Consider the following 26,377-nt stretch of genomic DNA (forward strand, 5'->3'; position numbering starts at 1 on the left):
TGACCAGTTAGACCATCCTGGATCATATATAATGTGAAAATTAATTAGGAATTCATATGAACATTCATTAAAGAACCAGAAGATTCTTTAATTTAAAAGAATTCTCATGTGTTGCTTGTTCTCAATAAAAATTGATTATTAGAAACTCACTAGCTAAAATTGACATTTAATATCTTGCATTTCTTAAATGAATGTAGGTCTATTCATCCATCCTGTAGATGATTTTGATATTATATGATTTTGGTAGATGCATCTACAGAATAATCACATATATGATATCAACTCGCAACATGTCGTTTGCGAGATTGCTTGTTTAAATAATTAATTTTAGATTTTGCAATTAAGACAATTCATCTTGCTAATGTTGACAAGTTCATATCTCAGGCTTTTATTGATTGTTGTATATGAGTTGATTTTTTTTTGTAAAGCTTGTTATTTGTACGCATAATGGTTTAGAGAAATTATTGATTGAATGCCTCTAATTAATAACTAAACCAGTACTTATAAGAACAAAGCTTCATATTTCAATATGAGATTATATTGATTTACGTGCTACAACACTTATACACATCAAGTCAATATATTATAAATAATCCCCCATTACAATTGACTTTTGATTAGGAGTTAAATATTTCCTATTTTTAAATTTTTGTATGTGTGTATATGTTCCAACTACATAAAGATGGATTCTCATAGGAGATTGGGAATTTACGTTGATATGAGTCTCTTTATATTAATAAATATTTTTGAGTGATTAATTAGAGGTTTAGTTACGACATAAGTTGTTAATCATTATGTGATAGTTTTCCCAACATTAGGGGAGAGAATAAAAAGTTGGATGAATAAAATACTTGGAATGAATTATCAGTATCTAAGATCCTTATACAAAGTAATGTGAATAAGAAGTTCAGCAAATAATTCATTTTACTGGCCTAATTAGTATAACCAAATGTTATATACTAGTTAATGTTTTAATTTGAATTGAGGTCCCAGTAGGACAATTTATTAAAGTAAATAAAAGTGATGCATAGTTGAAGCAAAGATTGATTGGTTTCAAAGATAAAAGTCCTCGTAAAAAGAGAGGAGAAAATCTTCAAGAGAGTTATATTGTGGAGGTAGGGGGTTCTTGAAGAGACTCATGACATAACTAATTACAAAACCCAAGAAGAGATTCAAGTACCTGAAGGTGAAAATAAAGAGATCTCGATAAGTTATGTTAATACAAGAAAATATGGAACTAAAAAAAAGAAATAGTTGTTGACAACATTTTTGCTTATAATGTTGCTATTGGAATAACAAAAGAAATGAGGATCCTAAGCCCAAATCTGTTGAGGAACATAGAAATAGAAAAGATTGGTCAAAATGGAAAGATACAATTTAAGCAAAATTTAATTCACTTTCTAAATATGATATTTTTTAACTTGTAATCCAACACTTAAATATGTACATCCGGTAAGATATAAATTGGTATTTGTGCGAAAAAATTGGAAAAAATGAAGTCGTAAAATATAAAACATGACTTGTAGCATAAGAATATTCGCAAAGGCCCGACATTGATTATGAAAAGACATATTCTCCTATAGTGGATGTAATCACGTTTAAATATATTATTAATCTAGAAATACGTAAAAAAATTGGCATGCGTCAAATGGATTTTATTACAGCCTATTTATGTGATACACTTGATAGTGAAATTTATATGAAAACTTTGAAGGATTTAAAATCCTATAAGGATATAGAGTTTCTTGGGAAAATTGCTCGATCATATTAAAAAAAAGTTTATATGGATTAAACAATCTAGACGTATGTAGTACAACCGTCTTAGTGAATATTTGTTAAAAGAATGTTATAAAAACGATCCAATTTATCCATGTATCTTTATAAAAAAGGTTTGGATCAGATTTTATGATAGTTTCTGTTTATGTTGATGATTTATATATTATTGAAAATGCAGTAAATTGTTTAAAGAAATAAATTGAGATGAAAGATCTTGGAAAAACAAAATTTTGTCTTGGCCTACAGATCGAGTATTTAAATGATGGAATTCATGCTCATCAGCCAACTTAGACGGAAAAGATCTTAAAGAAATTTTACATGGATAAAGCACATCTATTGAGTACCTCAGTGGTTGTACAATCGTTAGATTTGAATAAAGATCAGTTTCGTCTTTGTGAGACTGATGAAGAATTTCTTGGTCCTAAAGTACCATATCTAAGTTTCATAAGGGTATTGATGTATCTTGCAAACAACACAAGACCTGATAGCTTTCGCTGTAAACTTGTTAGCAATATTTAGTTATTCTCCAATACATAGACATTATAATAGAATTAAACATGTATTTAGATATCTCAGAGGGATTATTGATATGGGGTTATTTTATTCAAATGATTCAAAATCTCTATTAGTCGACTATGCTAATGCTGGATATTTATCGAATCCACATAAAGGTCGATCTCAAACGGGATATTTATTTACATGTGGAGGTACTGCCATATCATGGCGTTCAACAAAGCAGACATTAGTTACCGCCTTTTAAATCATGCAAAAATAATTGCAATGCATGAAACAAGCCGAGAGTGTGTTTGGCTAAAGTTATTGACCCAACATATCCATAAGATATGTAATTTTCTTTTATAGGAAAAGATGTCAACTATCTTATACAAAGATAATGCAGCATATATAGCTTAATTGAAGAGTGGTTACATTAAAGGTGATAAAACGAAACATGTTTCACCAAAATTATTCTTCACTCATGATTTTGAGAAAAATGTGATATAGAAGTTCATCAAATTTATTCTAGTGATAATTTAGTAGATCTTTTTATCAAAGTATTGTCAACTTCAACGTTTGAAAGACTATTACACAAGATAGGAATGCATCGACTCAAAGATGTAACGTGATGTTGCCATTAAGGGGAGTCTAAAACACACTGTACTATTTTCCTTTAACCAATGTATTGTCTTATTAAGTTTTCCTGGTAAAGGTTTTTAACGAGGTAGCTTGTAATAATAGATTATGTACTCTTTTCTTTTATTATGTTTTTATCCCATAGGATTTTTTCCAATAAATTTTTTTTGTTTACGAGACATTTTCATTGATGGACATCTAAGGGTGAATGTTGTAAATCCATTAATAAATGGATGTCCATAACCCATAAATTCATTATTTTGTAACCCCAAAATAATTTATAAGGTACCTTAATGTTGGTCCTTAATGCTTTGTAACTTTAATGCTTTGTAACTTATGGTACTTGAAACCTTATAAATAGAGGACATGTAAAAGTTTATTGCATCCAAATAAAAGTTGAATCATCCTTTCATTTCTTTATATTTCTTTCTCTCTTAATCTTTGTATTATTCTTCTAGTTCTATTATATATACATAAATAATTTAATCTTAAAAAATCCATAAAACTAAAATCCTAAATCGGGGTTTTATTTCTCCTAAATCCATCTCCCAAAAGCTAAAGCTATTTCTATTTGCACCAACCCCTCCTCAAGACCTTGATAGTCACCTACTACCGAAGTACACGTGAACACACCTATCCAATGTCCACTAAGCTACCCATGCACCACTGTCATTTGTATGGCACCATCATCATCTTTCTCTTTTGTTTTCTACCTGACAACCCAGACTAGATGACCCAACGACCAATGCACTTTCAAGTTCAATGTTCTTGATGATAGGTGACCTGACAAGAGCACACTTTCAAGTTCAACTCTCCTTTGCTATGTTTGGTTATTTTTTATTTGTTTTGGACTATTTGTATTAATTAAACCAGGTAAAAAAAAGAAAAAGAAAAAATCAATAAATTGAACCGATCAAATTCGGGTAAGTTATTTTGGTTATACCCTTAATTTCAGTTAGATTAGTATAAAAAAATGAATTTATTTTATTATTGTCATAAAAACCCAACCTTGCTTTTGCCAATCACAATTTCGTCTACGAATGATACCTTACCAAATTTGGTCCTTACGAACACATGCATGGTTGACATGTGGAGTGATTCCAACCTACATCTTCAAAGATAAGTGTTGAGCCTCTTTGTTACATGAAACTTTATCAAGTCCACACCAATCTAATTGTAGTTGTTTTGCTGAATCATTAGTTTTATTACCGCCTAGATAGAAACATCCCAAGAATCCCTACTACTACTACTAATCCCACCACACAAACTTTTTAGATCAACCAAGCCAACAACCCTCAGTTAGTTATACACCCTTACAACTCTTACAATGACGAGTATGAAAATTGGTATTGCCAACATCTTGAGTACCACAATTCATTCCCCTCACCACCAAATATATGACTAGTAACAACCTCTAATAAACAAGTTGGCTAGAACCCCAACTCTTCTAGCAGCTCATAGAGCTACAAGAATAAATAAGAGATCTGAAAGAGCAAATGATACAACAATATTTGAGGCAAGAACAAAAATGCCGACAATATCAAGAGTATTTTAATTAGAATATTGAAATGATAAAGAGAATCGAAAGCAGGCCAACCCCTTATCAATTTTAACAATAGCAAGATAAGACTAACTATTCACTTTAACGTGCAAGGCCAAGACTAAAACAAACACCCAAGATACTAGTGATAGTCACGAAACTAACTAAAAATATGACAAAGGCAAGTGCACCTATCAATAAATAGTATAGCTATGGTGAGTAGAGATATTCTATCCACGAGAACTAAAAGCATTAGTAATTATTGTTTTCTAATTATTTAGCCGACAAATTCGAGTGATGAGTTTTAAACTAATATTTCTAAATTAATTTAACTAAGAACTCAACAGAGAATAAAATAGGAAAATAATTGAATAATAACTAATGAGAGAGACAGTACCCATGAAAGAATCCACTTTCATTTATTATTATGAATTTGAATTAAACGATTTGTTCACTTGGTATCTTGATCCGTAAAAATTCTTAAATTATGCTAATATATTTTTCGAGAGTAAAAGCAACTGACTCTAGGTTGATTAATTGAAATTTCTTTCTAATTAAAAACCCTATTATCGCATTAACTCAATCTATGGATTCCCTTACTAGATTTGACTCTAATCTGGTAGATTTATGTTGTCCTATTTCTAGGATTGCTGCAACTCGACTCAATTATGCTAGATCTACTCTTAAACATGAACTTTTTCTCCTCTGATTTAAGCACAATAAACATGAATTAATATTCCAGAAATATTAAAATAAGAAATAATCACACATAACTGAGAACAAGAATAAAGTATTTATCGCGTAAAATAGAAATTAAATAATAGAATTCATCATAGGTTTTATCTTCCCTAGGTATCTAGGGAATTAGTTCATAATTCTAAATAAAAGCATCTCAAAGTAAAAAAAAATCATAAGAAACAAAGAAACTCATAAAAACTTCAAAACAAATTAAAAGGAAATATTCGATCTTGATGGAAATCTGCTTCAGAGTTGGCTCCAATGGTGTTCTTTGAGTTATTTTCTTCAATATTCTCTAATGACTCACATATTTCTTCTTATATTTGGTATTTATAGACTTTAGAGTGCTTAGAAAGCCTAAAAATTACGTTTTTTCGCGTGTTTTGGGAAGCAAGTTGTGAAATCGACACGGTTTGGAACATGGCCGTGTGTCCAGCCCGTATGGCTCACACGGCCGTGTGTCCAGCCTGTGTGGGAATGCCCAACCCGTGTGGCTCCTGAAATCTGCTCTTTTTGTCTAATTTTCGTTTTTTAGCTTCCAAATGCTCACCTAAGTATAGGAACATAAATTCAAAGGATTAGGAGCATCAAATTCACCAATTTATATAAATAATCATCCAAAAATGCATTAAGAACGAGATTAAAATATGTTAGTTTTTATCATTTATCAACTAGCCACACCTAATCTTTCCATAATAGTAACCTCAAGTCTGGCATAAAGAAATGGATGCATTGAGGTGAGGTATCCAACTTTAAGCTTTGATGTTGAGGACATGGATGGGGTATACTTCTCCAACAATCCTCTTGCTCCTAACATAGCATTCGTGGATTTACTAGAGAACTTTGAAATCCCCAGTGAAACTTATAAGGTGGGATAAAGGCCAATTGAACACTTGATGTAGTAAAACTGATTACATGAATGTTTTGAGAGCTTCTTATGTCCGTAAGTGCAAGGCCTTTGCCACTACTTTGAGAAGAAATGTGAAAATGGTACTTGCCTCTCTTTGAAGGTTCCATTCATAGCTTTAAGCAGTCGGACGACCAATTTTTAGGTCACATTTGCATATACAGAATGATTTTGAAAACACCCAATAATCTTTTGGATGTCAAGCAGAAACTTGGCGAGCCCTTGCGTGATTATATTAAACATTTTAATACTGCAACCATGAGTACCAAGGATTTGACAGATCAGTGGATTGTGGGCGCTATTATAGTAGGAGTAAGTCACAAGCATTTAAAATATGTGCTCACAAAGAACAAGCTTCAGCATCTAACTAGTTTGAAAGACAAGGTTCAGAAATATGTTGAGAAAGAAGAGATGAACTTATCCAACATAGAGTTTCATTTTGGGTATTACAGTTCATACCGCTAGAGGTTAGACCACCCTTCTCGCGAATGACCTTCCAATAGGAATCAACATAGGACACACCCCTGCTTGTGAGTAAACTTAAGGTGCAACACCATTCTCGCTCTCCTAATTCACCAAGAAATGTTTTATCTCGTTTTGAGTCATATGATGAACAAAGACGATAAGGGTTGTATAATACGCTTACTAGATATACTTTGTTGAATTCGTCGCACATAAATTTTAAGTCAATTCCAAGATCAAAATATTCTAGAAACACCACTACCAATAAAGCCCAACCAATTTTGAGGTTGATGAATGAATAGATGTTATTTTTATGACGATATAGAACAAAAAATTGAATATCATATCTCATTGAAAGATATTATAAAGGAAGCTGTCAAGCAAGGTCAACTTAAACAGTTTGTGGGTCAAGACCCTGCCAGAAAGGAGGCTAACCTAGGTCAAGCTTTGGTAGACACGATAAAGACGAGGGCAAACAACAGGTAAGAAGAGTGATACACATGAATGTAGGGACAAATGAAGAATGGGCCACTTCCAACACTCATTTGAGGAGTATCATGTCGATAAGCTCAATATGAAAAGACCTACCCAGGCAGATAAATGGCAGGTTAACTTTACTAAGGTGGATGAATGTATAAATATACCAAAAAAAAGGAAAAAGAGAATGTTAAAAGGTGGCAGCAAATAGCAATATATACGTTACCCGAATGAAATACAGCAACATACAAATGTACGTGATGTTATCCGAAAGAAGTACTTTAGTGTAACAAGCAACCTATATATGACTTGACAGAAACTTTTTGACTGGATAAAGTTAGTCAAGTACTTATCAGTTTTATACAGGTTCTAAGTTATTATAAGATTGTATTTGATTTTTTTCACTTTCACAAGTTATTTTTATTGTTCTACAAATGTAATTGTACTATATATGTACAACATATATCGATGAATTAAGTAATGAGAATAGTTAAGTTGTTCTCTCAATTTTCTCCATCATTTCTGCTTCTGATTGTTTCTTTTACAACTCTCAATTCTTTGAATCTTAAATTTATTTCATTCTTTATCCGGAATTATTGCCTTGTTGCTCTAGCTAAAATAGAGCTTCATACTTTCTCCGGATAAATTACTTCTTAACCCCAACAAATGGTATTAAGAGTCTGTCATCTTTGAGGGCCTTGGTTGTGTTTTGTTTGTGAGTGACTTGTGTTTGAGAGAAATGAAGCAAAAGCTATTTTTTGTTGGTTTGTTTGGTTACTGCAAGGATGAGCTCCACACCACCACCACCGCATGTGTTTGCTGGAGAAAACTACCATATTTGGGTAGTTAAGATGAAGACATACCTTCAAGCACATGATTTGTGGAATGTGATTAAGAATCATGCTGAGCCACTTCCATTGAGGGTCAATCCCACCATTGTTCAGATTAGACAACATAGTGAAGAGTGTGTCAAGAAGCACAAAGCTATGGCTTATTTGTAAAATAGAGTATCTGATGTGATCTTCACTCGGATAATGGCTTGTGACTCACCAAAGCAACATGAGAGAAGCTAAAGGAGGAGTTTATGGGGTCAGACAAGACAAGGTAGCAACAACTTAACAACCTTAGGAGGGCTTTTGAGAACTTGAAGATGAGAGAGTTAGAGACCATTAAGCAGTACTCTGATAGGATAATGGCCATAATCAACAATATTAGGCTCCTTGGTGATGATTTCAGTGAGAGCAGAGTTGTTGAAAAGGTCATTACTCCCTGAAAAAGTTGAGACAAAGATTTCTTTATTGGAGGACTCGAGAGACTTATCAGCCATCTCATTGTCTGAGTTGGTAAATTCCCTATATGCACTTAGGCAAAGAACGGCCAACTGGAAGGAAGAGCATCCTGAAGGAACTTTCCAAGCAAAAGCCAAGGAAGGCTCAGGTTCTAGCAGAAAAGAGAAGAAACCTTGGGTCGATAGAAGGGAGAAATCAAGGAGAGATGCAGGGAAAAAAAGGTTTCCACTATGTATTCACTGTAAGAAGACTTCAAATTTGGAGAAGAACTGTTGGCACAGACCAGATGTTCAGTGTAGGAGCTGTAAACTGTTTGAACATGTTGAGAGGGTGTGCAAAATTAAAGGGAAGGCACAAGCTCAGCAGCAAATGCAGGCTCAGGCTACTAAGGACCTTCAAGCTTAAGAGGAGCATATTTTTACAGCCTCCTACTTTACAACCTCAAGCAAAGTTAGATGTAACTAGCTAGTGGATAGTGGCTGCACACATACCATATGTCAGTCGATGAAAGGCTGTTCAAGGAGCTGGACAGAAGCTTTGCCTCAAAAATCAGGATTGGCAATGGGGACCTGATAGAAGCCAAAGGTAAAGGCAATGTGGTGATCAACACAAAGTTACGTAACAAAGTGATTTCAAATGTACTTTATGTGCTTGACATAGATAAGAATTTGCTCAGTGTTGGTCAGCTTGTGGAAAGAGGTTACTCACTTGTTTTTAAGAATGACTCATGCATTGTTGAAGATTGTTATGGTCAGGAGTTGGTCACAGTAGCAATGGCAGACAGGTGCTTTATGCTTGATGTAAACCAACTTGAGAAAAAGGCTTATACCAGTCTTGCTGATAATGCTGGCCTATGGCGCAGAAGATTAGGCCATGTTAATTACAAGTCACTTGATCAGTTGTATAAGTTGAACTTATTTGAAGATATGTAAAAAATAGAAGCTAAAGACACTGTTTGTGAAGTTTGCCAGCTTGGTAAGCAGGATAGAATGCCTTTTCCAGTCAATAAGGCATGGAGGGCTCGAGACAAACTTGAGTTGGTCCATTCTGATATCTGTGGGCCAATGAAGACTCCTTCCTTGAATGACAGCAGATATTTTGTACTGTTTATTGATGATCTGACCATGTTTTGTTGGGTTTATTTCTTGAAGAAGAAGTTTGAAGTGTTTGAAGCCTTTAGCAAATTTAAGGCACTAGTTGAGAATCAATCTGGTTGCAAGATTAAGGCTTTAAGAACTGACAATGAGACTGAGTACTTGTCTGAAAGGTTCTAGAAACTGTGTGAACAAGCTGGGATTCATCATTAGCTAACAACAGTCTATACTCCTCAGCAAAATGGAGTATGTGAGAGGAAGAATAGAACTGTGCTTGATATGGCCAGATGTCTACTATTTGAGAGCAAGCTGCCAAGCAAATTTTGGGCTGAGGCTGTTAATACCTTAGTGTACCAGCTGAACAAGTTGCCAACTAGTGCTGTGAAGGAAAAGACTCATTTTGAAGCTTGGCATGGACTCAAGCCAACTGTTTCACACGTGAAGGTTTAGTTGTATCTGCTATACTCCCATTCCAGCTGAAAAGAGAACCAAACTTGACAAAAGATCTGTGCCTAGGATCTTTGTTAGTTACAACAGCACTAAGAAAGCCTATAAGGTGTATGATCCCTCAACAAAAAAGATTTTGGTAAGTAAGGATGTTAGGTTTGATGAAGAAAAAGTTTGGAATTGAAGTGATGCAGATGTAAGTTTGAGTGAAGAAGATCAACTAGACAACAGTTTGAAACCAGCTGAAAAAGGGCCAGCTGATGAAAACTTTGATGAAGAATCAGTTAGAGGCACTAGGACACTAGCAGACATTTATGAAAGGTGTGTTATGACCATGGTTGAGCCTTCCTATTATTATGAAGCAGCAAGAGAGAGCTGCTGGCAAGAAGCTATGGAAGCTGAATTGAGGATGATCCATAAGAATGACACATGGGAGCAAGTTGATAGACCAGCAAACAGAAAGGTTATTGGTGTCAAGTAGGTGTTCAGGACCAAGAACAATGCAGATGGGTCACTGAACAAGCATAAGGCTAGGCTAGTTGTGAAGGGATACAGCCAACAGCAAGGAGTTGATTTTTTTGAAACCTTTGCACCTATTGCAAGGTTGGATACCATAAGTCTGTTGTTTGCCTTAGCTACTCAGAAACAATGGAAGGTGCATCAATTGGATGTCAAAGCAGCATTTCTAAATAGATTTCTAAAGGAAGAAATTTTCATAAAATAGCCTAAAGGTTTTAAGGTCCTTGGTGGTGAACACAAGGTTTATAAGCTCAATAAGACCTTGTATGGACTAAAACAGGCTCCAAGGGCCTGGTATGACAGGACTGATGCATACCTGTCAAGGCTGGGATTCGAGAAGAGTATAAGTAAACCTACATTCTATGTGAAAAAGGCTGAGAAAGAAACCTTATTGATAGTCTCACTTTATGTGGATGACTTATTGGTTACTGGTTGCAGGGCTGAGCTGATTGAAGATTTCAAGAAGCAGATGCAAGATGTATTCGAGATGACTGATTTAGGTTTAATAACCTACTTCCTTGGTATGGAAGTAAATCAGAATGAGGATGGCATTTTCATGAGTAAGCAAGCCTTTGTATTAAAGGTTCTAAGCAAATTCAGCATGTTAAAGTGCAAGCCTGCTAGCACTCTTGTTGCACTAGGAGAGAAACTGTCAAGCACCAGTGAGCATGATCGAGTAGATGAAAAGAAATATAGGAGTTTGGTTGGTTGCCTACTCTATTTGACAGCAACAAGGCCAGACATCATATATGCAGTTGGCCTTCTTTTGAGGTTCATGCATTGCTGCAATGTTGCACATTTTAAAGCTGTTAAAAGGGTCTTAAGGTATGTCAAAGGAACCTTAAGCTTTGGTGTGAAGTTTGAGAGAGCTGAAGAGTAGAGGCTGGCTGGCTATTCAGATAGTGATTGGGCTGACTCAGTTGATGATATAAAGAGCACATCAGGCTATTTCTTCACTTTAGGTTCAGGTGTTTTTAGCTGGAGTTCTAAGAAACAACAGATAGTAGCTCAATCCACTGCAGAGGCTGAGTATATTGCAGCTGCTACTACTATTAATCAAGCAATTTGGCTTAGAAAGCTGTTGGATGACTTGAATGCTGGTCAACCAGAAGCAACATAGATTAAAGTTGGCAATCAGTCAGTTGTTGCAAGTGCCAAGAACCTGTGTTTCATGGCAAGACTAAGCATTTCAAGATCAAATACCATTTTGTGAGAGAGGGAGAGTTGTCAAATGAGATCATCTTGGTCCATTGCTGCTCAAAAGTTCAATTAGCAGACATTTTGACCAAGCCTTTAGCTGCCACCAGGTTTAAGTATTTGAAAAAGAAAGTTGGAATCTGCTGTCTTGTAGCTAAGGAGGAGTGATAAAAGATGGCAACGAGCAGCAGTATGTACGTTACCTGGATGAAATACAGTAGCATACAAATGTACGTGATGTTATCCGGATGAAGTACTTTTGTGTAACAATTGACCTGTATATGATTTGACAGAAACTTTTTGACTGGATAAAGTTGGTCAAGTACTTACCAGTTAAACAGGTCCTAGGTTATTATTAGATTGTATTTAATGTTTGTTCACTTTCACAAGTTATTTTTATTGTTTCACAAATGTAATTGTACTATATATGTACATCACATATTGATGAATTAAGTAATGAAAATAGTTAAGTTGTTCTCTCAATTTTCTCCATCCTTTCTGCTTCCGTTTGCTTCTCTTGCAACTCTCAATTCTTTTAATCTCAATTTTCTTTCATTCTTTATTCGGAATAATTACCTTATTACTCCAGCTAAAACAGAGCTTCATACTTTCTCCGAATAAATTACTTCTTAAACCCAACAGATACCCAACAGAGAAGGTCTAAGAATAGATTATTATTTGAATTTGTGTGTCCTACGTACGTACACAAAATAGATTATTTATTTATAAATATTTCTATAAAAATAAGTATCTTAATATTAACCTTTGAAAGTGATTGTGCGGATACAATTATTTTCTTTTAAATTTTGTTCTAAAAAGGAAAAACTATATTAACTTCTCTCGGATTTTTCTTCTCTTCCAAACATTCATTTGTAAGGTAGACCTAATAAGGTTAGCTTTCTTCATTTAATTTCTTTGGTGTATAATTCTATCTGGGTTTTGTTGTTTGCATGCACAGGTTTCCATTTTCTTGTGATTGTTTTGAATGCATTGAAGAGACACGTCTTTTTTGCATGTAGGTATTGATAATTTTATTGGAATTTTGGTCGTGGGTTGTCGTAAATTTATGTGTCCTTTTGCTTTAAGTTTCTATTTGATCTGTGGTTTAATGTGTTGTTTCTATGGCTTTGGTTAATTTTCTTCTTCTTCCTATTTATTTATTTATGTTAATTCAAGGTATAGGTATCTTGGATTGGAGTGAAGCTTCTGTATTTGTTTGATTGATTGCAAGGAATTTAATTTTAATAAAGTGGCTTAAATTGATGAGCATCGTATCAATGGCAACTTCTGAGGTTGTTCTGCAAGTTTTATCTGGGGCTGCCCCTCGGCTTTTAAGTAGTGATCTGGGTTCTAGCAGTTCGGATTTAGCATTGTATTCTAAATGCCACTTTAAATCTGTGAAGAAAAAAGGCTCAAGGTATTTCAAATCTCTCAAGTGTTCGAGTATGATTAGATACCATATTGGAAGTTATAACTATAGGCGATTAGTTGGTGGTTTCGATCGTAATGCAGCAATTAACAGATTGGGGCTTCTTGGCTTCAAATGCCAGCAGGCTGACCATGGGAGTGGAGTAGGTATGGATGAAGGAAATGGGGCTCCGTTTGTGGATAATGCGAATGAATCAAATCTTAGTGGTTCAATGAACTCGCCAAAAAAGTTGGAGTTTGAGGATTCTGAGCTGTTGAAGAGGGAAAAAGAAATGTTGGCATCAGCTGGAACAGGCACAACTACCTTTTACAAGTCTGGCATAGATTCCATTGAGGATGAAGCATGGTCACTATTACGAGATTCTATGGTTTACTATTGTGGCAGCCCTATTGGAACAATCGCTGCCAATGATCCCACTGATTCCGGTGTGTTGAATTATGATCAAGTCTTTATTCGTGATTTTATACCTTCTGGTATTGCACTTCTATTAAAAGGAGAGTATGACATTGTTAAGAACTTCATACTCCATACGCTTCAGTTACAGGTAAATTCACTTGCAATGGTATGATCACATAGACAATTTCTGATGGTATTTTTTGTTTTTGTAGATCTCTCAATGTTTTAATTATTTTTTCCCTCACTTGTATCCTATACAAATAAGACTATGCATCTTAGCTGCGTATATATGGGAGCAAAATGACGATTGTGCTAGCAAGTTATGGTCCTAGGTCAGCCAACACCTGATATTATGGCCGCTATTTTTCACATGTTCATTTTTTTCTCTTTAAGTTGATTATTTGGAAAAGTTCTGTTATTTTGTTGACATTGAACTTATATCTAGAGGCATTTTTACTATGCTATTTAGGTTAAAGAACAAAACAGTAATTTCGAGCTACTCTGTCAGTGCAAAAACTGGGTTTTTTAATAATAAAAAATTAAATTTTCATGATGAATAATTCATCAATAATTTCACTTTCCTTAATAGTGACATAGTCATTGCTGGTAAACATCCTCAAGTGGTTTACATCTGAATGCTTTGTCACCCTGCTGATTACCTTTATAGTAGACAACTGATACATTCTAGAAATAATTAAAATGAGTATGACCGTGGATTTAAATATGTCAACAACTATGATTGTGGAATCTTTTAACAGATAGCATATTCGATAGATTTAAAGGACTCTTCTCAAATGATCGTGCTTTGGAATTTGGATACGGTCTTAAATATAGTATGGAAAATGTTATCTATGTAGCTCAATGAACTGTTCTTTGTAATGATAACTAATTTAAATTGTTGGTTTCACATGTCCACCTGCAACTACTCTTCTATGTCAATAACATCGAATTGATAAGACGGATTAGATTTCCTTTTCATTTGTGCACGTGCTTTTCTGGTAATGCATCTGGATCTATGGAATTGGGAAAAATTGCATATAAAATGGTTTAAACTGTATGTCCTACAGTTATATAAGCGTCCTGCTTTTTCTTTTGCTATTTGATATTTTATGTTTACTCATATTGCAGAGTTGGGAAAAAACAATGGACTGTCATAGCCCTGGCCAGGGATTGATGCCTGCAAGTTTTAAAGTGCGTTCAACTCCTCTTGATGGTGATGATTCGGCAACCGTGGAGGTATTGGATCCTGACTTTGGAGAGGCAGCTATTGGTCGTGTTGCTCCTGTTGACTCTGGTACAAAATTTTAGTCTGAAAGAGGGTCTCTATTTTCTATTTATGCATTGGAATGGGTTCGGAATTCTTTTGTAACTACCATTTTCATTTTGCAGGATTGTGGTGGATTATATTATTACGGGCATATGGAAAATGCTCTGGTGATCTTTCGCTTCAGGATAGAATTGATGTTCAAACTGGAATCAGGATGATTCTGCGACTATGTCTTGCTGATGGTTTTGATATGTTCCCTACGTTATTGGTTACAGATGGTTCTTGTATGATAGATCGACGCATGGGAATTCATGGACACCCCCTGGAAATTCAGGTTAATGATAATATCTGATTGCAAAGATCAATAACAGAAGCTTTATTTGGTTGTTGCCTTTGCTAGTTGTATTTTTCTTCCTAAAAGAGATTAAGGGTATGATAAAAATGAAAAAGACATAAGTATAAATTTGGCTCTAGAAGTATGCAGCCTAAGTTACTTAGACCATATATATATATATATCGGTCAATTTGACCGTCATTCCGTCATTTTTGTCAAAATTGTATGAATTTAATAGAAATTGGTCACTTGCAAGTTGCAAGCATGTGAATAACAATTTCATTAGTTTAGGCTATTTTGCCAGAAATTAACCAGAATTAGGCAAAATATTTATAAAAAATTGACAAAAGTCTAATAGCTTCATCAACTAAAGCTAAATTGACTGAAAATAATAGCATGGGGACTAAATTGACCAGAACTAATAGTATGAGCCAAATTGACCCAAGTAAAAGAATAAGGACCAAAATGATATAATTTGCATAGTTTGAGGGACAATTTATAGTTATGCCAAAGAAAATTTGCGGTTAATTAGTTTTCATGGTATGTTATGCTCACTCTCAAACGTATAGAGAGGAAAATCTATGAAGTAAATGACTTGAATCGTGATCTTTTCCACCTATTTCGTAATTTATGGAACTTGCATATATGGATAGGGAAATGAGGTACAAAGATAAGAAACAGAAATTGACGGTCTGTTTTGCAGTGAGCAATCTCATCAACCTTGTCAAATTTGATGGCATTCTCATTCTGTTATTTTGAGAAACATGTCCTTCAAGATTTTGTTTGAAGAATTACCATATACATGGCTTTTCTTTGATTGATGCAACAAGGGGGTTGAGTTTATTGATATAGTTTGTTATATGTTTCATGCATAAGGATTTTAAGTCTAGTGGCCATGTTTATTTTGCAAAAAGTCTGAAGCTGACCTTGTGAACTTTTTTTTTTTTGCATGCGTTTAGTCACTTTTCTTTTCAGCATTATTAAGTGCACGAGAAATGCTTACTCCAGAGGATGGATCAGATGATCTTACTCGAGCACTGAATAATCGTCTGATTGGTATGATAAAAATGAAAAAGACATAAGTATAAATTTGGCTCTAGAAGTATGCAGCCTAAGTTACTTAGACCATATATATATATATATCGGTCAATTTGACCGTCATTCCGTCATTTTTGTCAAAATTGTATGAATTTAATAGAAATTGGTCACTTGCAAGTTGCAAGCATGTGAATAACAATTTCATTAGTTTAGGCTATTTTGCCAGAAATTAACCAGAATTAGGCAAAATATTTATAAAAAATTGACAAAAGTCTAATAGCTTCATCAACTAAAGCTAAATTGACTGAAAATAATAGCATGGGGACTAAATTGACCAGAACTAATAGTATGAGCCAAATTGACCCAAGTAAAAGAATAAGGACCAAAATGATATAATTTGCATAGTTTGAGGGACAATTTATAGTTATGCCAAAGAAAATTTGCGGTTAATTAGTTTTCATGGTATGTTATGCTCACTCTCAAACGTATAGAGAGGAAAATCTATGAAGTAAATGACTTGAATCGTGATCTTTTCCACCTATTTCGTAATTTATGGAACTTGCATATATGGATAGGGAAATGAGGTACAAAGATAAGAAACAGAAATTGACGGTCTGTTTTGCAGTGAGCAATCTCATCAACCTTGTCAAATTTGATGGCATTCTCATTCTGTTATTTTGAGAAACATGTCCTTCAAGATTTTGTTTGAAGAATTACCATATACATGGCTTTTCTTTGATTGATGCAACAAGGGGGTTGAGTTTATTGATATAGTTTGTTATATGTTTCATGCATAAGGATTTTAAGTCTAGTGGCCATGTTTATTTTGCAAAAAGTCTGAAGCTGACCTTGTGAACTTTTTTTTTTTTGCATGCGTTTAGTCACTTTTCTTTTCAGCATTATTAAGTGCACGAGAAATGCTTACTCCAGAGGATGGATCAGATGATCTTACTCGAGCACTGAATAATCGTCTGATTGCTTTGTCATTTCATATCAGAGAATATTATTGGATTGATTTGGTAAAAATTAATGAGATTTACCGTTACAAGACCGAAGAGTATTCGTTTGATGCTGTTAATAAGTTCAATATTTATCCGGATCAAATTTCTCCTTGGTTGGTTGAGTGGATGCCTCATAAAGGAGGTTACCTGATTGGCAACTTACAACCAGCTCACATGGACTTCAGATTCTTTTCTCTAGGAAATTTTTGGGCTATTGTCAGTGGTCTTGCAACAACTAACCAGTCACATGCTATATTAGATCTTATTGAAGCTAAATGGGCAGATTTGGTGGCTGAAATGCCATTTAAGATCTGTTATCCTGCTCTTGAAGGTCGGGAGTGGCAAATCATTACAGGCTGTGATCCCAAGAACACGTAATATATCTAACCTTAAATATAATAAGTTTTCTTATTTTAGTTTGATATTAGTATTTTAGTTATTTGTTTTTAATGTAGGCCTTGGTCCTATCACAATGCTGGTTCTTGGCCGACTTTACTATGGCAGGTTAGCATGGTGGCATCCTTTAATTTATCTAAATTGCATTGTTAATTGCTGGATATTAGGTTTGCCTTTGGAATCTCTAGATTTTAAGGATGTTTGCTCTAGATTTTGCTCTTAATGATTGAAAGGGCCTGCTAATCTGGGTTGCTTACACTTGCCTAAGTAATTTTTTATGAATATCTGAAGACCGGGGGGGGGGGGTTGATGCTGATGACAGTTGCATTCTTTAACCGTACAAATCCATACGTGAAAATTGTAGATGGAGGACGTTTGCATATTCATAAATATATCCATATTTTTAGATTTTAGATGAATATCCAAAATATTGTAGATGTGGTGGACATTTGCATTCCTTAACCATGCATATCTTATAATTTGCTTATCGAAGATGTTGCTTTGGAGCATAAGCTTGGCAATCAAAGTATGAAATGCTTAAATATAAATCCCTATCGAGCAGCTCACAGTTGCATGCATAAAGATGAATAGACCAGAAATTGCGGCAAAAGCTGTTGCGGTTGCTGAGAAACGTATTTCAAGTGACAAATGGCCCGAATACTATGACACTAAAAAAGCAAGGTTCATCGGAAAACAAGCACGCCTGTTTCAGACCTGGTCTATTGCAGGATTTCTGGTGGCAAAACTTCTGCTTGCAGACCCAAATGCAGCTAAAATGCTGACAACCGAAGAGGATTCTGAACTTGTCGATGCCTTCTCTAGCTTGGTCTGTGGGAACCCAAGAAGAAAACGTGGTCCCAAGACATACATAGTATGAGTTCCGAGTATTTGTGTTCATACCTGATTTTTGTTACATTTTATCGTCTCTAATGGCCATAATTCATAATTGGCTGTTCAAAGATCCTTATATTTTTATTTATTTGATTAGGTAAAGCCTAATTAATACAATAACCCTATACATTTATCATAATATTTATATGTAAAGATTGTTTCTCTTAGGACACTAGATAGTATTCAAATGTATTGTCAATACTCCCATCGACTATCGGAACGCTTCGTTTGTCCTACTGTTATGTATATAGTGAATCTACCAAGGATTTATTTGTAAATCATAGAATATTTACATCTATATATATACATCATCGTAACAATGGTGTTCATGTTTTCTGTTATATTTTCATCGGTGTCTTTTGATTATTTTTGTGCATCCTTTTTCGAGATTTTATGTTGCAAATTTGCAAATTTTGTGATTTATTTGAAAAACAAATTCAGTAAGGAGAACTGGAAAGAAGTTTAGTGCTTGAATACATATAAACTTTTACTGTTGGTGAGAGTCACTTTGTTAGTGTTTGAATATTCGAAGTGAATGTCCAAGTTTTCCAATTCAGAAGTCAAGTTATGGGTTGCTCTAATGAAAACTATCCACCGTTCGGTTGGTGCAATGACGAAGATGAGATGAAATTGGCTGTTGATTCGGAGTTGTAATTGGTGTAATTGAATTTAGGACTTGGATATTGTTTGGAGGTGTGTCTCAGCCTCAAAAATTGTAACAAGTGAGGGTGGAAGGCTTGGTATTAGGGGGAGTGGAACACCCATGATCGTAAGTAGATTGATAGCCTTAGGTCTATTTCCAAGTTCTTTGCATTGTGTGCCACCAGTAGCATTTTAGCCAGCAGTATAGTGAGCAATGGCAGGAGGATGGAAAACTAACCTTGTTTCAATAGTGCATGTGAAAGGCATGTAATATGGGCAAGACCGCATATGATCAATAAGATCATCCTGAGAGATGGCAGCATCTAGTACAATAAGCTGATCAAACAAACGCTTTGGCAAAATCCATGAAAGTGGAAATGGAGTCATAGTCTCAAGAGAAAGCATAAAGAGCTTTTTTTTTTTTTAAGTACGAACTTGAGCTCGAGAACCTGAAATATAAGACTAAGCAACATAGAGAGAATAGTTTCAGAAAGAGATCTAAGGATCCAACTTAACACCATTTGATCCTTGATGTACCAAGTTATGTATTTAGGATTTGGTGTATTGTCAAGTTCTTTGGTGGAGGTTTGGAACCATCAATTTAATGAATCAATTGTCAGACTAAAAAAAAAAAGTAAATTGTGTTTTCCAAAGAAGGTGATATTTGAAAGAGTAGGTTTAATTGTTATTTGATTGTGTGATAAAAGAGAAAGACATAAGAGAGGAAGAAGAAAAAGATGATGATTGGGAGGTAATAAGAAGGATTGAAATATGAAATTCGTAAACCGTTGTTAGTAATTTAAACTAAATGCTTGGAATGAGTGATGGGAAAATTGGCACTTCTTTGGCACCAAATCAGAAAACAGTAAACAAATAGAATACATAGGAATTGTTTACGCAGTTTGATTTCCCTACGTCTGCAGAGCTTAACTCAGTGAGAAATATTCACTATCTTCAACAGTTACAAGAAAGGAATCTAACCTATCACACACCCTATGGCAATTCTCCTCACTTTTGAACCTTGAAGATCAATACTCTCACCAATAAGTTCAACCCTGTGAACTCAACAAGTAAAATCACAATACAAACAGTTTTACTATCAATTTGCACTCTAAAAATAGTTCCTTACTTGAACAAGATTAGTTTTTAAACTCTCGTACAATAACCATTACAAGTTTATTCTTTAAATAGATTATGTTGAGACTTGCTAACATAAAAGATCTGTCACAATCCCATTAAAATAGTAATAAAACAATCTACTTACAATATAATGATAGCAAATAATAAAAACATGGACTCTTTGCAACTAATCACATAGAGTTATAATCCAAGTGTCCATGTTCCAAGGGATTGACTTGGGTGAATTGATTCGATCTAATCTTCAGTATGAGTTTCTCAGGTAATATGATCTTCATTATTGGGCTAGATATCTTTCAAATATTCAGTATAACCATTCAAAGCTTTCAATAAATTATCAATACTCAAATATGAAAATTGTCAATAAACAGCTCTAATGCTAGGGAAGTGAGGACTTCCCTAGCACTCAATGTTCTTACTTTTGAGCATAATTCTTGTCGTTTCCTTCACGGTTATATTCTTGCGTTCTACTACCCCATTTTGTTAAACGTTTTAAAAGCTAAGAACTTGTGTTTTATCTCCTCATCATCACAGAATTGTCTAAACTCTTCATTCTCAAACACACACTCATGATCACTGCGTATCCTTCTTATTACTCCAATAAGTTTTCCCTGTTCATTCATAAGCCTTTGCACAATTGTTTAAACTCATCAAATGCATCAGATTTCTCTTTAAAGAACCTTACCTAAGTAAACTTGGATTAGTCATCAAAGCAAATAGGGACATATCTTTTTCCTCCAAGGCTTTCTATTTGAACAAGACTAAATAGATCAATGTGCAAGAGCTCAAGAGGAGCTTTGGTATGTATGTGAGTCAATTTTTTGTGCTTTTCCCAGTGTTGTTTGCCTTTCACACAACTGCTGCAAACTTTAAGGGTGATCCTTATAAGTTTAGGAATGTCTCGAACAACTTCGTATCTAACTGCCTTTGCAATCCCTTAAAAATAAATATGACCAAGTTTCTCATGCCACAATTCCATGTCTATGTTGTAGTTGTCACATCCCAAAAAATTGAGGTTAGAAGAAATGGGGATAAAAAAATAATTAGATTTTAAAGTAAAAAAGAATAGGGTGAGCTAACTTAAAATGCCTTAAAAATTATTGTAGTTACAAGAATAGACCGCCACGCTTAATGATAATGTTGGGTTTTTGAACAATTTATCCAGAGGAAGTATGAAGCTCAGTCAAGAACTTGAGCAATAATGTAATAAATCTGGATAAAGAATGAAGGAAGATTGAGCTTTAAAAGGCTTGATATTTGCAGGATAAACAAACAGAATTTTACTTGGTAAAAGAAAGCAAAAATTGAAAGAATATTTTTCTTGAATGATTTCTATTGAAATTCATTGATTAAAAAAGATGGCATAATGCCAATACATATACCAGTCATAAGCTGGTCAGCTTTAACATATTTACTATTTTTAGACTTCATTGTAACTTGCACCGCTTGACATTGCAACTTGCAAATCACAACGTGCACAATTAGGTATGCTAATCTATCGATCTTATCAGCACCGAATGCATTAAATACGCTACCTACTTAGTTCTAATTTAACTAAGTTACAAAATATTACTTAAAGTAACAAAATGAAACTGAAATTGAACAGTAGCATCAACTTCGTAGTTGCATGTACTTTATGTGCTGTAAGTGCGGCTTGATCTGCTTCTTCATACTTCATCTGCACAACTTATGTTGCATGATCTGCTCCTTGGTTGCTTTATCTGTTGCATGCATCAACACTTTTCCTTCGCTTGCATGCTACAAACTCCCATTTTGGATCTTAAATATTCAAATCTTAACACACTAAAGGGCTTTGTTAGGATATCAGCAAGTTTTTCTTCAGAACTGCAATGAATTAGCTTCACTTATTGAGTTTGCTCCATCTCTATAACAAAGTGAAATTTGATCTTGAAGTGTTTCATTCTCCCATGGAATACTGGATTTTTTGCAATTGCAACAGCAGATTGGTTGTCACAATTGATCTTTGTTGCTTCCCTTTGGTGTTGATTTAAATCGACCATTATTTTTCTTAGCCAAATAGCTTGGTTGATAGCTCTTGCAGCTGCCACATACTCTGCTTCAGCAGTTGATTGAGCAACAACAGTTTACTTCTTTGAACTCCAGTAAAAAATGGTTGAACCAAAAGTGACTAAATACCGTAAGGTACTCTTCATATCATCTATCGATCCAGCCTAATCACTATCAGCATAGCCAATAATTTCATGTTTTCAACATTGCTAAACAGCATTCCATAGCTCTTAGTACCTTTGATGTACCTGAGCACTCTTTTGGCAGTTTGGAAGTGCTTTTCATTGCAGCAATGCATGAATCTTGAAAGCAAACTTACAGCAAACATAATGTCTGGTCTAGAGGCAATTAAATAGAGCAAACATCCAACTAGACTTCTATAGGTTGATTCACTAACCTTCTCAAAATCGCCTTGGCTTGATAGTTTCCCTCCAATGGCAACTGGTGTACTTGTTGCTTTGCAATTCAGCATGGAGAATTTATTTAGAATTTTTAATGCAAAAGCCTTCTAACTTAGGAAGATCCCTTGCTGATTTTGGGATACTTCCATGCCAATGAAGTAAGATATTTATCCCAAATCAAATATCTTAAACACTTGCTGCATTTTGCATTTGAAGTCTACCAGCATTGCTTGGTCTCCTCCTGTTGCTAACAGATCATCAACATATAGAGACACTATCAGTTGAGTTTCATTACCTTGCTTTTTTACATACAATGTAGGTTCACTGACGCTTTTTTCAAATCCAAGGCTAGCTAGATAACCATCGATCCTGCTATACCAGGCTCTTGAAGCCTGTTTCAAGCCATACAAGGCTTTCTTCAGTTTGTACACCTTGTATTCTTCACCAACAATTTTGAAGCCTTCAGGCTGCTCAACATATATCTCTTCTTCAAAGAGACCATTGAGAAAGGCTGACTTCACATCGAACTGATGGATTTTCCATTGCAATTGTGCTGCTAAGGCAACTAGCAGCCTTATGGTGTTAAGCCTAGCCACTGGTGCAAAGGTTTCAAAGTAATCAATGCCATACTTTTGGCTGAACCTTTTTACAACCAGCCTTGCTTTCAGTTTGTTCAAGCTTCCATCAGCATTGTGCTTGGCTCTAACCACCCACTTCATTCCGATGACTTTTCTGTTAAGTGGTCTTTCAACTAGCTGCCAGGTCTGATTTTTCTCAATCATATTGATTTCATCAGCCATTGCCTGTTTCCAGCCTTGATGAGCTTCAGCTTCTTCAAAACAGCTTGGTTCAACAGGAGCCACATGAGCTCTTTCATAAATCTCAGCCAATGGTCTAGTGCCTGTGGCTGGTTCATCATCAATGTCTATTTCAGGACCATTTTGATCAAATTCAGTCTGATTTGTCACTAAATCTTCAGCAGCAGTTTTTGGTTCATTTTTATCCCAGTTCCAACTTGACTTCTCATCGAATACAACATCTCTGCTCATAGAGACCTTGTTTGTTGAAGGATCAAGTATCCTATAACCCTTCTTGATACTTCTGTAACCCATCAGAATATCAGGTTGAGCTTTCTTAGCAAGCTTGTCTATTTTTTTCTGCTGGAAGATGAGCATAACATACACATCCAAAGACTTTTAGGTGAGCCAGTGATGGTTTGAACCCGAACCAAGCCTTGAATGGAGTTTTCTGAGCCAAAGCCTTGGTTGGGAGCCTGTTTTGGAGGTAAACTGCAGTGTTAACTGCTTCTGCCCAAAATGTCTTAGGCTAATTTCTTTCAAACATTAGGCACCTGGCTATATCCATCAAGCTTTTGTTCTTTCTTTCACTTACACCATTTTGTTGAGATGTATAAGTGTTAGTAAGTTGGTGTTTGATGCCTGCTTCATCACAAAACGTATGTAACCCGGATGAAGTATACTCAGTCCTATTATCAGACCTCAATGTCTTCAACTTGTAACCTGTTTCAGTCTCTACTGCAGCTTTAAACTTCAAAAATACTGAAGCCACTTCTGATTTCTATTTCAAAAAATAAATCCAGCAATATCTCAAGCAATCATCAATGAATAAGATGAAATAACTGCTGCCATTCAGATATTGAGTCTTCATTGGACCCCACACATCAGTGTGTACAAGTTGCAGTCTTTCAGAAGCTCTCCAGGCTTTGTTTGTAGGAAATGGTAGTCTAGCTTGTTTTCCTAGCTGACATACTTTACAAAATTTTTCTTTTTCAATTGAGTTAGTGAAGTTTTCAACCAAATCTTCTTTAGTTAGCTGAGCTATTGAGTTGTAGTTGACATGGTCAAGTCTTTTGTGCCACAGCTTGGATTCATCTTGAACAGCTGCGTAGACACTGTTTGAGCTCTTATTCCAATCCACAATAAAGCTCTTGTCAGCCATGGTCACTATTATGAGCTTGGATCCATTTGGATCATTGATTAGGCACTTCTTACCTTTAAACACCATAGAGTAGCCCTTTTCTAGCAACTGAGCTATACTGAGCAGGTTTCTATCTATTTCAGGTACCAAAAGTACATTTGAAACAAGTTTGGTACCTGTAGAAGTGTCAATCAGCACATCTCCTTTGCCTTCTGCTTTGATGAAGTGTCCATTTCCAACTTTCACCCTTGTTTTGAAGCTTCTGTCTATTGACTTGAAGATAGCAACATCTAGAGTCATGTGGTTAGTACATCCACTGTCAATCAACCAACTTTTTATGGCTTTTCGTTAGGCAACTGAGCAAAAAATTGCAAAAACCTGCTCTTCTTTGTCACTGCCTTCTTCTGCTAGTCGAGCTTTAGCTCTTGGCTGTTGAGGTTGATTTTGCCTTTGTTTGCCTTTGTTTTTGCAAACTTTGTCTGCATGGCCTATCTTTTTACAGATTTTACACTACACATCAGGCCTAAACCAACATACTTCATTCGGATGACTTAGCCTTTTGCAGTGTGGGTAAGGTGGATATTTTTTTGCACCATCTGTTCTAGGCTTATCTTTCCAGGTTTTCTTCCCCTTGTGGGCAGAAAAGTTTATAGCTAGTCTGGTTTTGGCTTGGAAGGCACCTTCTTGATGCTACTCCAGTCTATTTACTCTCTTTTGCTCTTGAGCATAAAGAGCATTGATCAGCTCTGTCAATGAAATGTTGGTCAGATCCCTCGAGTCTTCAAGAGATGAGATCTTTGCCTCATACCTTTCAGGTAAGGTTGAGATCACCTTCTCCACAATTCTTTCTTCACTAAATTGTTCTCCAAGTAGCCTTATGTTGTTTACTACAGCCATGATTCTGTCTGAGTATTGCTTCACTGTTTCTTCCTCTTTTATCTTCAAGTTTTCAAAGTCCCTTCTTAAATTCAGTAGTTGTTGCTGCATTGTTTTTTCAGTCTCTTGGAACTCCTCATTTCAGCTTATCCCAAGCCTACTTTGGTGAGTCACAAGCCATGATTCTTGTGAAAATCACATCAGACACACTGTTCTGGATACATGACATGGCGTTGTGCCTTTTGGTTCTTTTATCAGAATGCTGCCTTATCTGAGCCACTGTTGGGTTAGCTCTTAGAGGTGCTGGTTCAGCTTCTGAGTTGATAACCTCACATAGGTCAAATGCTTGTAGGTAAGTCTTCATTTTTACTACCCATATGTGCTAACCTTCTCTATTAAACACTGGTGGCGGCGCTGGTGAAAATCTTGATGAAGACATGGTTCTAAGGATTGAAAATGATAGGTCCACTAAGAATAAGGCTCTAGATACCAATTGTTGGGTTTTTGAACAATTTATCCGGAGGAAGTATGAGGCTCAGTCAAGAACTTGAGCAACAACGTAATAAATTCGAATAAAGAATGAAGGAAGATTGAACTTCAAAAGGCTCGATATTTACAGGATAAACAAATAGAATTTTACTTGGTAAAAGAAAGCAAAAATTGAAAGAGTATTTTTCTTGAATGATTTTTATTGAAATTCATTGATTAAAAAAGATGGCATAATGCCAATACATATACCAGTCATAAGCTGGTCAGCTTTAACATATTTACTATTTTTAGACTTCATTGAAACTTACACCGCTTGACATTGCAACTTGCAAATCACAACTTGCACAATTAGGTAAGCTGATTTATCGATCTTATCAACATCGAATGCATTAAATATGCTACCTACTTAGTTATAATAACATATTTACTATTTTTAGACTTCATTGTAACTTGCACCGCTTGACATTGCAACTTGCAAATCACAACTTGCACAATTAGGTAAGTTGATCTATCGATCTTATCAACATCGAATGCATT

General features: G+C 35.1%; 2 protein-coding genes across 2 annotated transcripts; one reads left to right on the forward strand and one right to left on the reverse strand.

The window, feature by feature from the left end:
- The first annotated feature begins 12,338 nt into the window (after window positions 1-12,338).
- Window positions 12,339-18,672, forward strand: LOC107927538 (neutral/alkaline invertase 3, chloroplastic). The gene is made up of 7 exons (XM_016858626.2): window positions 12,339-12,468; window positions 12,754-13,550; window positions 14,531-14,696; window positions 14,792-15,003; window positions 16,923-17,416; window positions 17,498-17,546; window positions 18,001-18,672. Exons 2-7 carry the CDS (start codon window positions 12,840-12,842, stop codon window positions 18,313-18,315), a joined length of 1,947 nt encoding a protein of 648 aa, XP_016714115.2. The 5' UTR covers window positions 12,339-12,468; window positions 12,754-12,839; the 3' UTR covers window positions 18,316-18,672.
- Window positions 18,673-19,163: 491 nt separating this feature from the next.
- LOC121228993 (uncharacterized) lies at window positions 19,164-22,608 on the reverse strand. Its single transcript, XM_041112056.1, has 4 exons — window positions 22,385-22,608; window positions 19,953-20,026; window positions 19,407-19,420; window positions 19,164-19,307 (listed from the first exon to the last, which is right to left on the reverse strand). Exons 1-4 carry the CDS (start codon window positions 22,606-22,608, stop codon window positions 19,164-19,166), a joined length of 456 nt encoding a protein of 151 aa, XP_040967990.1.
- Window positions 22,609-26,377: the final 3,769 nt, after the last annotated feature.

This window comes from Gossypium hirsutum, chromosome A05 (genome assembly GCF_007990345.1).
Source record: "Gossypium hirsutum isolate 1008001.06 chromosome A05, Gossypium_hirsutum_v2.1, whole genome shotgun sequence".
NCBI lineage: Eukaryota > Viridiplantae > Streptophyta > Magnoliopsida > Malvales > Malvaceae > Gossypium > Gossypium hirsutum.

Coding starts and splice junctions, on each gene's coding strand:
- LOC107927538 (XM_016858626.2), top strand. CDS start 12,840: ATGAGCATCGTATCAATGGCAACTTCTGAGGTTGTTCTGCAAGTTTTA. Junction 14,697..14,791: donor TGTTGCTCCTGTTGACTCTG/GTACAAAATTTT, acceptor TTCATTTTGCAG/GATTGTGGTGGATTATATTA. Junction 17,547..18,000: donor GGCCGACTTTACTATGGCAG/GTTAGCATGGTG, acceptor CCTATCGAGCAG/CTCACAGTTGCATGCATAAA.
- LOC121228993 (XM_041112056.1), bottom strand. CDS start 22,608: ATGCTGAATTGCAAAGCAACAAGTACACCAGTTGCCATTGGAGGGAAA. Junction 20,027..22,384: donor ACTGCCAAAAGAGTGCTCAG/GTACATCAAAGG, acceptor TTGAGTTCACAG/GGTTGAACTTATTGGTGAGA.